At 39.2% G+C, this 13,613-nt stretch overlaps 1 protein-coding gene across 1 annotated transcript in view; it reads right to left on the bottom strand.

Annotated features, from left to right (window-relative positions):
* Window positions 1–12,819, bottom strand: part of LOC138946612 (uncharacterized) — a 15,722-nt gene extending 2,903 nt beyond the window's left edge. Inside the window, exons 1-4 of the mRNA XM_070318056.1 lie at window positions 12,597–12,819; window positions 5,444–5,586; window positions 730–943; window positions 285–430 (exon numbers count right to left, since the gene is read on the bottom strand). Coding sequence (XP_070174157.1) covers window positions 285–430; window positions 730–943; window positions 5,444–5,586; window positions 12,597–12,654 — 561 coding nt within the window. The 5' untranslated portion in view covers window positions 12,655–12,819. The remainder of the gene's footprint in view (window positions 1–284; window positions 431–729; window positions 944–5,443; window positions 5,587–12,596) is intronic.
* Between the last annotated feature and the right edge of the window lie 794 nt (window positions 12,820–13,613).

Raw genomic sequence — 13,613 nt, 5'->3', positions numbered from 1 at the left:
CATCTAAAAATACGTTGATGTTCTATCGCGGGAGGTCGATCGTGCTGTGTGTCCACTGTGTAAACTACATGCCACGGTAGTAACACCACTGTGTGACCACATGCCACGGTAGTAACACCACTGTGTGACCACATGTTATGCAGACATAGAGACAGACAGACAGGCCAGGTACACACACACACACACACACACACACACACACACACACACACACACACACACACACACACACACACACACACACACACACACTCACCCATACACACACACATACACACACTGACCGTCCAGACGACACCAACAGGGGGATGACCACGATCAGAAAATTGACCACAGTGTAGCTGCACTGTCCAGTCCTTTGTGACGTCATCACGAACCGCGTCACTCAGTGTGACGTGTAGGTCGCCATCTGTAGTAAATGGGGGCGTGTCTGCAAGGAACATTGACTTTGATAAGGAATCTGACCACTACCACAGTTATTTGTAAACTACGTACGAACGAACGCTTTATTCATTGAATTGTTCATGGCACATGATGTTACAAAAAATTCATATTAATTTGAATAAATATAATCTTAGTTGTTTTTAAAATCATTATGTGTTTGCACAGACAATTATGCAAGTAGATTGATAGTAGTTATCATGTTGAATGGCACGTCTGCCCTTCGCCATTACTTAAATGGTAGATGATGCTCATAATGGAAAGCCGTCACATAAAACAGACAATTACCGGTAACGGACAGTGTAATCGTCCTCTCAGCTGACTCAGGAGAAAAGTCCTTCCCCAGAACACCAATTTGTACAGAATAGTCGCCAGAATCCTGAGGTCCGGTGTCATACAAGGTCAGTCCGGCGTTGGGTAGAAAACCAAACTTTATATTGTCCGTCGTGTAGAAATTTCCGTTGATGACCGCTCCAATTTGCTTCTTTTTCTCGCCGGGTGCCTGCGGAAAAATATTGTCTGGTTTATTTCATGATATGATTTAACACGAGAACGGGTGGGTGTGATTTATATACAAAATTAAAGCAATTTGGGTGTAAGTTATTTTCTCCTCTTTAGATTCCGTTGTTTTGACTTAGTTCACCATCCCCTATTGCCACAATTTGTTCTGCTAGTAAATAATTGTCATGAAAATGTGTTTAATTTAGCATTGTTTGGGTCACGCAAAATAAGCATTTGCTTGAGTGCGTGACTTTCTTTTCTTTTCTTTATTTGGTGTTTAACGTCGTTTTCAACCACGAAGGTTATATCGCGACGAGAGTGCGTGACCTAGTTGTATATTTTCAATTGTTTCATGTAATGAGTTTTGAATACAATTTAGTTTAAAACAACAGGGGTGTGGTTTACACATGTTAAATAGCAATTCAAGCAAATTGTGTCATTCAATGTTGTTAAATGCTATTGTACGTGTGTTCCATAATGTTAGAACTGGTTATTTCGTGACAGTTATGGAGAACTACTGTGAGACGGAGTTAGAGCTTTAAGCAGACATCTATATAGATCGCCAAACATTTTATTAGAATCAAACAAGTAAAGTTAAGCCATATCCAAACATTTAAGTCAATTTGTCGGCCTGAAACAAGAACAGTGGCGCATCTGTTCTTGTTCTTAAATTTAACAACACATTTATTTTCGATGAGTCAGCAAAAACCTACCGTCAATTTAAGAACTCTTTCTGGCATGTCAATAACAGCAGACATAATGTAGCTAATAAAAAATAAAAATAAAATAAAAATCCCTGCGCTTAGAACTGTACCCACGGAATACGCGCGATATAAGCCTCATATTGATTGATTGATTGAGCTAATGTACTTTACGACATGTATAAGGATATGATAATATTTTATATAGTCCAGTGAGGTTACCCCCAGGACAGTTCGGGCTGCTTGTTCACATGGCAAAGCGAGCTGCCATACAGTACAGTACAGCGATACCCGATAGTTTTTTTTTAAATTCCCCGCATGCCCGTTTTCATGTTTCCAAGCCCTGAGACTTTTGCTGTGAGCTTGGGATCTTTATCGTGCGCCCTGCACACGGGGGCCCGTGTTCGGGAACCGAGGAGAGTCTGCACAAAAGTTGACCCTGGGAAATAAATCTCTTGCCGAACTATGGGATCGAACTCATGCCGATAGCGACAACGGGTTTTGAAGCCAGCGCCGCTACCGACTGAGCTATTTAATAATAATAATAATAAATGAGCATTTATATAGCGCAACATCATAACTTTACAATTATGCTCTTTGCGCTTGACACATTTAAAATTCAAACACAGTTATACAAGCATTTACATCTACATTCATAGTCAGCAACGCTTGATTAAAAGCATATACCATCAAACATACATTACAACAGATTCTTCCACTAATTAAGTAATAAAAACATGAATAAAATAGGTAGTAAAAACAAGGAAATACCAGCTGAATACCCTTAATCAAACAAAACATGTTATTAATACGGAAAAAGAGCCCTAAATATGTATACACATTATCACATTATCACTAAAACAACAAATACACTACATGTAGCCTACTGATGGACTGAGAAAACAAAATCAGGGGTTGTATTTCTTGAAGAGGTGCGTTTTAAGTGCTCGTTTGAATGCTTGGGGTGACTGAGAGTGGCGGATGTGAAAGGGGAGAGAATTCCAGTGTGTGGGTGCGCAGAAAGTAAAAGTGCGTTGTCCGTATGTTTTGGTTTTGGTGTGTGGAATGGTGAGGATGCGACAGTCAGAAGAGGCACGGAGTTGTCTTGCTGGAGAATAGACGGTGAGGAGTTCAGAGAAATAAGCAGGAGGCGAGCCAGAAAAGAAGTTAAAGCAGAGGGTGGACAGTTTGTAGTCAATGCGACCCCCCGCGGGTTAGGGGGAGTCCCATATTGGTTGGGACTAGAAAGAATTTACCCGATGCTAACCAGCATGTCGTAAGAGGCGACTAACGGTTCTGTTTCTTCTCTTCTTTTGTCTTATTTCTGCCTTACCAGTCCTTTCACCTATATTTCCTTCCAAGAAAACTCTCCCTACTATTCCCTGCAGTTTTCCAATTCTTTTCTTGTTGTCTTATTTCTACCTGACTGGATCCATCACCTTTATTTCACTTACCAAAAGTCTTCTTTTCCACATCCTTATTTCTCTGCACCCCGCATGTCGTATGAGGCGACTAACGGATTCTGTTTCTCCTTTAACCCTTGTTAAGTGGTTCTTGTATAGAATATAGTCAATGTTTGTAAAGATTTTAGTCAAGCAGTATGTAAGAAATGTTTAGTCCTTTGTACTGGAAACTTGCATTCTCCCAGTAAGGTCATATATTGTACTACGTTGCAAGCCCCTGGAGCAATTTTTTGATTAGTGCTTTTGTGAACAAGAAACACTTAACAAGTGGCTCTATCCAATCTCCCCCCTTTCCCCTATCCCATCTCCCCCCTTTCCCTCGTCGCGATATAACCTTCGTGGTTGAAAACGACGTTAAACACCAAATAAATAAAGAAAGAAAGTAGTCAATGCGGGCTTGAATAGGTAACCAGTGCAGTGTGTGAAGAAGTGTTGTTGCGTGATCTCGTTTTCGTGCTTTCAGAATGAGGCGTGCTGCCGAGTTTTGGACTTTTTGTAGTTTATGCAGGAGACACAGAGGACAGAGAAGAGAGTTGCAGTAGTCGAGTTTAGAAAGAACAAAGGCACAGACAAGAGTGTTAGTTGTTTGAGAGGAGAGTGTGTGGCGAATGGTGCTGATCTTACGAAGCTCAAAATAAGCTGCTCTACAGAGATGAAAGGGTGAATCCAAGGTTTCTAGCTGATGAGGAGAAAAGAATGTCGGTGTCGCCTACTTGAACAGAAACGGGTTGGGGAGAGGGAAAAGTAGTGTTCTCCTTTTTGCACAGTAAGACTTCAGTCTTATCATCATTCAGCTTAAGTTTGTTATCGATCATCCAAGATTTAACATCAGTGATGCATGTCTGAATGGTCTGGATGGCGGAATGTGTCTCTGCAGGGGGACTGGGTTTATACAGTTGGGTGTCATCAGCAAAAGACTGATTTAAGACAGAATGGTTTTGAATCAGTGTGGAGAGGGGCTTAGTGTACATGATGAAAAGGATGGGACAGAGTACTGAACCTTGAGGAACGCCGAAAGAAAGTGGGGCTGAGGCAGACATCTGGTCATCGACAAGCACAGCCTGAGTCCTGCCAATGAGATAGGACTCGAGCCATGCCAGCGGTGGACCGGAGATGCCGTACAGAGTCTGAAGTCTATGCAGAAGCGTGACATGATCAATCGTGTCGAACGCTGCAGAAAGGTCAAGTAGGGTAAGCACTGACACATCACCACCATCCCCGCCCGTAAGCACAAATCACCGAAAGTGTGGAGGCAAGGGTTGAGGAGTTAGTGAACTGTACCTTTCTTGTCTCATTACCCACTAAAACGGACTCAAAAACCGCCTTTTACGGCTTCTCGGAAGAATGTCACCTACACCATGAGCATGCCATGATGTCATTGTTAGACAAGATACGTCAACAAAACAGACTGATTTAGATGCAGATTAGATTGTTCTTTCTACTGGCATGCAGAACATGTTTTGTTTTAGCAGTTCTAATTTTTTGTTTAGTGCGTGTACACAGCCGGTAAATGTAATAAAATCTGTGTTTAAATCGTATTTTGTTTTAAAGGCTCTGTATGACAAAAGGTTCCATCAGCTGACATCATGTGCTTTATACAATATACACCTTTTTCAAACCAAGTTTTCTACCCAAAAAAAGTTGCCTTTCCGATTTTAACATTCTCATAATAAAAATTTGGCTCTGCCAATATTTCTTGAGAACTTTCACAACTAGTTTAACTGCCAAATTCTGTTTGGGCTGAAGAAACATCATTCCAAAAACTATAATAAAAGTATTATATATTTTTTTATCATCTGTCATTTCAATTATGCAATGTTCTTATCCAAATCGGTTTCAAAGCCGAAATATACTTTTTAACATTTGGTACTCCTAGCCCTCCCTTTGCAATTGTTCGAACAACTGTTTTTTTTCTCCTGATAATTCTATCTTTTATTGGCCCATATAAATTCAAATGCTGTTTTCTGAATCAAATCAAACATTTGGTCAGGTGGGTTTGGCAGCATTGACAATATCAAAGATTTCAAAATAGCAACCCTGCCAAGAGGGGTAAGTTGTCTTTTCAACCATTTTTTTTATATAAAGCCTTAATTTCACTAAACTTCTCACAAATTAAATTCTTCAATACTCTGTAGATCGTTTGTAAACCAGATTCCCAAAATTTTAAATCTAAGTGGATTCTACTTAATTGCCAAATGTTGCATAAACTTGATTTGACAATTGCGTCTGTTTCCCAACCATATGGCACATGTTTTACTTTAATTTAATAAAAGTCCTGATACCCCATCAAACGTATTAATAGGCTCTTACGATGTCATCGCGCGTGTGACTGCTCACCTTAAACGACCAGGCTAGGCTGGCAATAGTCTCGCCATTTTCCGCCGTGAAAACCCAAGGTATGGCGGCCCTTCCTCCTACACATGCCGTCATGGTTGTTGTCTTGTTTGGAGAGGCTATGTCCCACTGGATCGCCTCCAACACTGCATAGTGAACACGTGTTTTATTTACTCCCAAAAAATGACATGTATTCACAGCATGGTATATTTGTCATCATTTGTTGATGGCGAATTGTCGACCAGTCAAAAACAAACTGTCCTGACCTTAATTCATTAAATCCAAAAACTTCAAAATTCATTTCGTCATATAATCATTCATTGGCTTGGGATTTTCCCAACAAGCGGCCGAAACATTCGACCAAGCTAAGTTCGTGTTACTCAATGTTTGTCTGTGCACTGTAAAGACCGTTGGGTCGATATATTTTTGAATGTAACGTATTGTTTTGTCAATAACAAACGTTCAAACTACCTACCTTTCTTGTTTTTTGATTTTTACATTTTGTCAAGTTTTGACTAAATGTTTTAACATAGAGGGGGGAATCGAGACGAGGGTCGTGGTGTATGTGTGTGTGTGTGTGTGTGTCTGTCTGTGTGTGTGTGTAGAGCGATTCAGACTACTACTGGACCGTTCTTTATGAAATTTGACATGAGAGTTCCTGGGTATGATATCCCCAGACGTTTTTACATTTAGTCAAGTTTTGACTAAATGTTTTAACGTAGAGGGGGGAATCGAGACGAGGGTCGTGGTGTATGTGCGTGTGTGTATGTGTCTGTCTGTCTCTGTGTGTGTCTGTCTGTGTGTGTGTGTAGAGCGATTCAGACTAAACTACTGGACCGATCTTTATGAAATTTGACATAAGAGTTCCTGGGTATGAAATCCCCATACGTTTTTTTCATTTTTTCAATAAATGTCTTTGATGACGTCATATCCGGCTTTTCGTGAAAGTTGAGGCGGCACTGTCACGCTCTCATTTTTCAACCAAATTGGTTGAAATTTTGGTCAAGTAATCTTCGACGAAGGCCGGGGTTTGGTATTGCATTTCAGCTTGGTGGCTTAAAAACTAATGAGTGAGTTTGGTCATTAAAAATCTGAAAATTGTAAAATAATTATTTTTTTATAAAACGATCCAAATTTACGTTCATCTTATTTTCCATCATTTTCTGATTCCAAAAACATATAAATATGTTATATTTGGATTAAAAACAAGCTCTGAAAATTAAAAATATAAAAATTATTATCAAAATTAAGTTGTCCAAATCAATTTAAAAACACCTTCATCTTATTCCTTGTCGGTTCCTGATTCCAAAAACATATAGATATGATATGTTTGGATTAAAAACACGCTCAGAAAGTTAAAACGAAGAGAGGTACAGAAAAGCGTGCTATCCTTCTCAGCGCAAGTACTACCCCGCTCTTCTTGTCAATTTCACTGCCTTTGCCGTGCGCGGTGGACTGACGATGCTACGAGTATACGGTCTTGCTGCGTTGCATTGCGTTCAGTTTCATTCTGTGAGTTCGACAGCTACTTGACTAAATGTTGTATTTTCGCCTTACGCGACTTGTTTTTCATTTTTTTGATATATACCTTTGATGACGTCATATCCGGCTTTTCGTGAAAGTTGAGGCGGCACTGTCACGCTCTCATTTTTCAACCAAATTGGTTGAAATGTTGGTCAAGTAATCTTCGAAAAAGCCCGGACTTCGGTATTGCATTTCAGCTTGGTGGCTTAAAAATTAAATAATGACTTTGGTCCTTAAAAATCTGAACATTGTAAAAAAAAAATTTTTTTTATAAAACGATCCAAATTTACGTTCATCTTATTTTCCATCATTTTCTGATTCCAAAAACATATAAATATGTTATATTTGGATTAAAAACAAGCTCTGAAAATTAAAAATATAAAAATTATGATCAAAACTAAATTTTCGAAATCAATTTAAAAACACTTTCATCTTATTCCTTGTCGGTTCCTGATTCCAAAAACATATAGATATGATATGTTTGGATTGAAAACACGCTCAGCAAGTTAAAACGAAGAGAGGTACAGAAAAGCGTGCTATCCTTCTCAGCGCAAGTACTACCCCGCTCTTCTTGTCAATTTCACTGCCTTTGCCATGAGCGGTGGACTGACGATGCTACGAGTATACGGTCTTGCTGCGTTGCATTGCGTTCAGTTTCATTCTGTGAGTTCGACAGTTACTTGACTAAATGTTGTATTTTCGCCTTACGAGACTTGCGTTGACTGATCATGCCGTTGTCAGCACGCCGCCAGAATCCGTGCGTTAGGTGCGTGAGTCACTTCGCCACACACCGCCATAATAGTGGCGTTGGAGGTGGAAAATACCACGCTGGGGATTTTCCATACGAAAACCCACGTGATAGGTTCAGAGGTCGGCTGCATTATCATACGCGACAAATAACTCCCAGAACAGTTGATTTCATTGGTTAGTTTGGATACTACAGGTCATTGACGGCACCAACCCATGCCTTAGTTTCATATTTAGGATTCCAAAATGTCGCGAGTTGTCAGTGTTGTTGTTGCGAAGCGAAGCGGCGTGCGGAAGGCAGGCAGTGTGTGCATCAAACAGTGTTGTTGTGATGGATGAATAAGTGAGTGATGAGGGTGAATGAGTTAGCCAAATCAAGAGCTCGAGGTGTCAATGCTACTTTGGCCAAAACCCAATGCAAGCGGACGGACGCGATTCTGGTGCCGGGAATGTGCTGTGGCCACATGGCTGTGGCGCTTTGTGTTGAGCCGTGCTTCGAAGTGTGGCACACAAAGAAGGATGTTCTCCGTGCATAAACCGAGTTCTAAACAAGTCATTTATACAAAAACTGTAAATACTGTGACAGCAAGTGTTTCTTTTCTTCTATGGATAAAACCCAACGCAATGGGACTCGATTCTGGTGCCTGGAATGTGGTGTGGCGTTTTGCGTTGAGCTGTGCTTCCAAGTGTGGCACTGTAAATACTGTGACAGCAAGTGTTTCTTTTCTTCTACATGGATATATTCATCATAGTCATCACCCAGTCATCTCATTGTCTCATTCAGGTTAGTAATATCTTTTTTGAGTATTCACTAACAACATTTTGTGCATATTTTCAAACATGTCTGTAGTATTTATGTGGTGCCTCTGGACTTTTTTTAATTTAAATTGTTGACATTTTCAATAGCATACCACACAAACACAACAAGCCTTTTGACAAATACAAAGTACATTTCTGAAACAATGAAAGATCTTTCTTTAATTGTGTGCAAAAAGTAAGTCTCCACATGTACTAGTTTTTTTACAATATTTTTTTCAAAATACAATATTTTTTTCAAAATTTCCCAATTTTGGTTGTCAGCAGGCTATTTATTGACATTTTCAATAGCATACCACACAAACACAACAAGCCTTTTGACAAATACAAAGTACATTTCTGAAACAATGAAAGATCTTTCTTTAATTGTGTGCAAAAAGTAAATCTCCACATGTACTAGTTTTTTTACAATATTTTTTTCAAAATACAATATTTTTTCAAAATTTCACAATTTTGGTTGTCAGCAGGCTACTTATATGCTTTGGCTCAGGCGTTCTGAGTGTATAGTCATGTCATAGGGTGGACGTCCGGGATGAGACCAAGAACTGGAGAATCTGACTAACTAAAACTATCAAATGTTTTGCAAAGCAATTTTCCACTGAAGTTTGTGGTAGATTTCATGAAATCAGGTTGGTTTTATGAAGGGTAGAAAAATAGTACAATGATGAGATTTATTGACGATACCATAGATATGAGGAAATATTGCAGTTGACACGCCTGAAGATTCGACGTGCTTTTCATAACATGTCCAACTATTTTGTGTGTGTTTGATTTTGATACATTTTGTTTTGGAGACCAATTTAAGAGAAGGGCTTCACTTCTGATCGATAACAGTCAGATCTGTATCAAGTACACAGGATGAATATCAGAGTATTTAAAAAATAATTTACCTGTGGAAACAGGTATTCGTCAATATTGTTCATTCTCGCCAATGGATTTTGTTATCGCCATGTTTCTTTCTGATGATGATGAGGGTTCCTATCAGCCTATTTATATTTTGAGGTATCACCAATCACGGTCCTATATACAACTGCTGTTGTATGCCGATGACGAACCCCTTTTTTGTATGATGTAGACAATTTTGGACAATTCCAAGTCTTGACATATTTCATACATTCAGACGTCTCTTTGAGTTGGGCCTGCAATGGTGGGATTCATCCGCTATATGCCGGAAATCCGTATTCCATTATGGCCTCTTTTTACATTTAGTCAAGTTTTTTTTACATTTAGTCAAGTTTTGACTAAATGTTTTAACATAGAGGGGGAATCGAGACGAGGGTCGTGGTGTATGTGTGTGTGTGTGTGTGTGTGTGTGTGTGTGTGTGTGTGTGTGTGTCTGTGCGTGTGTGTGTAGAGCGATTCAGACCAAACTACTGGACCGATCTTTATGAAATTTGACATGAGAGTTCCTGGGAATGATATCCCCGGACTTGTTTTTCTTTTTTTCGATAAATACTTTTGATGACGTCATATCCGGTTTTTTGTAAAAGTTGAGGCGGCACTGTCACACCCTCATTTTTCAATAAAATTGATTGAAATTTTGGCCAAGCAATCTTTGACGAAGGCCGGACTTTGGTATTGCATTTGAGCTTGGTGGCTTAAAAATTAATTAATGACTTTGGTCATTACAAATCTGAAAATTGTAAAAAAATTAATTGTTTTATAAAACGATCCAAATTTACGTTCATCTTATTTTTCATCATTTTCTGATTCCAAAAACATATAAATATGTTATATTCGGATTAAAAACAAGCTCTGAAAATTAAAAATATAAAAATTATGATCAAAATTAAATTTTCGAAATCAATTTAAAAAAAAATCATCTTATTCCTTGTCGGTTCCTGATTCCAAAAACATATAGATATGATATGTTTGGATTAAAAACACGCTCAGAAAGTTAAAACGAAGAGAGGTACAGAAAAGCGTGCTATCCTTCTCAGCGCAACTACTACCCCGCTCTTCTTGTCAATTTCACTGCCTTTGCCACGAGCGGTGGACTGACGATGCTACGAGTATACGGTCTTGCTGAAAACTTGCATTGCGTTCAGTTTCATTCTGTGAGTTCGACAGCTTGACTAAATGTTGTATTTTCGCCTTACGCGACTTGTTGTTTTGCTTGAGGATTCCTGCCATTTATCAGTCCCCCCCATGGACCTGTATATTAACAAACATGAAGCCATGACATTTATCAGTCCCCCCCATGGACCTGTATATTAACAAATATGAAGCCATGACATTTATCAGTCCCCCCCATGGACCTGTATATTAACAAATATGAAGCCATGACATTTATCAGTCCCCCCCCCCCCCCTTGGACCTGTATATTAACAAATATGAAGCCATGACATTTATCAGTCCCCCCCCCCCCCCATGGACCTGTATATTAACAAATATGAAGCCATGACATTTATCAGTCCCCCCCCATGGACCTGTATATTAACAAATATGAAGCCATGACATTTATCAGTCCCCCCCATGGACCTGTATATTAACAAACATGAAGCCATGACATTTATCAGTCCCCCCCATGGACCTGTATATTAACAAATATGAAGCCATGACATTTATCAGTCCCACCCATGGACCTGTATATTAACAAATATGAAGCCATGACATTTATCAGTCCCCCCCATGGACCTGTATATTAACAAACATGAAGCCATGACATTTATCAGTCCCCCCCATGGACCTGTATATTAACAAATATGAAGCCATGGTTTATAAAGGAAGGTGAACATTGTTATACTTTTCCCCAAACAGAATGCATTCAACGTCGTTGAGGAGAAATGTACAAAGAGAATCTAACGAATGTAGCACGTAATTGTAAACTGGTCCAAAGTAAATGTCAGTATACGAAGGAATTTCAATTGTCTAAACTTCTTTTTATTTCTCAGTTTGTTCACATTTTTTAGTCTGTGGCAGTATCTCATCACGTTTCACAGCAAATTAATTCCATTTATCCAGGTTTATTGGGGAGTAAAATATTCAAATACACGTTATTTGAATTATGATAAATGCTCAGGATATAAGCGCAAGTCATTTATGATATTGTCGCAGTACTGCAGAACTTGACGCACAATTATTGGTCAGTTATTGCAAGATACCAGTTGGCATTTGCCCGTGTTTGTCAATCTTACTTTGATTTAAATGCGTCCTCCAATGAGCTGCTTGAGATTACATCCAACAGGTCGAATGCAAATACCTCGTGCACTGAACTTGACAAGCTTGACGCGCATTACCAAAAGTAAATTTCTCATGTTGCAGCTGCACTCATGAGGGAGGCTGGTACCAATTAAGTCTATTAGGCCAAACAAAAAATGTGTTGGTTTACCTGGGTAACATGACCCCCGAAAAGTAGGGTCGGTAGGTCGGCTTTTTTTGTGTTTTAATTTAGTCGATTTCAAAGAAGGTTACTTCCCTTAATCTCGGTATTGTTCGCAAAATGTTCCAAAAGTTTTCTCTTTTTTTGAGAAATGAAAAAAAAGTTTTAGGGTCGTAGAGAAAAAAATAGAGTCGATCGGGTTACCCTAAAGTCCTAAACCAATATATATATTTTTGTTTGTCCTAAATCTATTACAAGGTAAGAACGTTCTGAACCCTACACGTTTTCAATTTCAATAGTTGTTGCCGCCTTGAAATAATTATGCGGAAACCATTCATCTGATGCAGTCGCGTTCCCGTGTCGTCTGCTACGTATGACCAAGTCGATCGAATCAGTCGACTTTCAAATGCTGGTCTAGCTGGTACTTTATCAGAATAACACTTGTGTTTTCTCTTAGCAGCTGGGAATTGTATGCTGAATCATCATTTGGTAATGTGGTGATGATAAGCTGCATTTAATTAAAATAAAGGATGCGAAGAATCTTCTCAGATGGAAAGAAGGTGCACATGCATATGAATACACTCTGTGTGATTGTCATGGTGCGCTAACAGTTCTTGAGCATCGCCATTAGCCAATCAACTGGTTCACATCGGTCATGTGACACCAGTACTTACTGACAATTATTATTATTATTTTTCATGTATTTATTATTAATGTTTATTTGTTCTTGCCCCCTGTGATACTCACCGCTTAACGCCATCACAAACAGTGCAACGCTGATCATCCGGAATCGAGTCGACGCCATGGTCAGAGGATCGTCCGAGTGGAGAACTCTTGCTTCTTCTTCTTCTGCTGCTGCTTATTTTTCTTCTTCTGCTTTGCTCCACGAAGAGCCGGAATGCCAGAGTATCTTCTTGCTACATTACTTATAGGCACATTAAAAAGAGAATAACGGATGTAGGTCTCAACTGTTGCTACGTCTGCTGGAACAAAAAGTGGCGACAAAGTTGCGTTCCCAGGAGATCTGGGACATCCACGGCACACTTTCAGCACGACGGTTTCAACCTCCTGCTCGCATGAAGACGAGAGGGGGTGGAGGGAAAACGGGGTGGGGGTAGAGGTGACAGCAGCGCAGGGACCAACTTTGCTGACTTTGACACACACACATATACACACAAACGCACACAAACACTAACGCACACATACACACACAGTAACGCACACATACACACACGCACCCACACACACACACACACACACACACACACACGCACACACACGTGTGCAAGTAAATCTAACAAATAATCGCAAAAGAAAGACAAAGTAAATGAGAGAGAGAGAGAGAGAGAGAGAGAGAGAGAGAGAGAGAGAGAGAGAGAGAGAGAGAGAGAGCTTGATTGATTGATTGATTAAACTTTATTACAGAAGGATGGAGATTTTAGGCATTGCCTAGTCTTACAATCTGTCGTTGCAAACAAAGACGAGAACAAAACAACACATGAAAAGAGTATATGGACACTACGAATTTGACGAAACATACATATGGTAATAAGTAACATTCAAAAGCAAATCAAAAGTTATAGATTAACTAAATAAAACCTATGAAGTATAAAGATAGCAAAAGTAACAATGATAATAGCAATGAAGGCAATGATGATGATTTCATGGCAATAATATTAATAACAATAAAATAATAATAATGATAATAATAACACTAATAATAATGAGCGCAAAGTTACGTTCAATAAGAACATGAGGTCCTGA

The sequence above is a fragment of the Littorina saxatilis genome, linkage group LG14 (assembly GCF_037325665.1).
Source record: "Littorina saxatilis isolate snail1 linkage group LG14, US_GU_Lsax_2.0, whole genome shotgun sequence".
Lineage (NCBI taxonomy): Eukaryota > Metazoa > Mollusca > Gastropoda > Littorinimorpha > Littorinidae > Littorina > Littorina saxatilis.
Note: the sequence above shows the minus strand (reverse complement) of the source record. Positions and strands in the feature narration are given on the sequence as shown.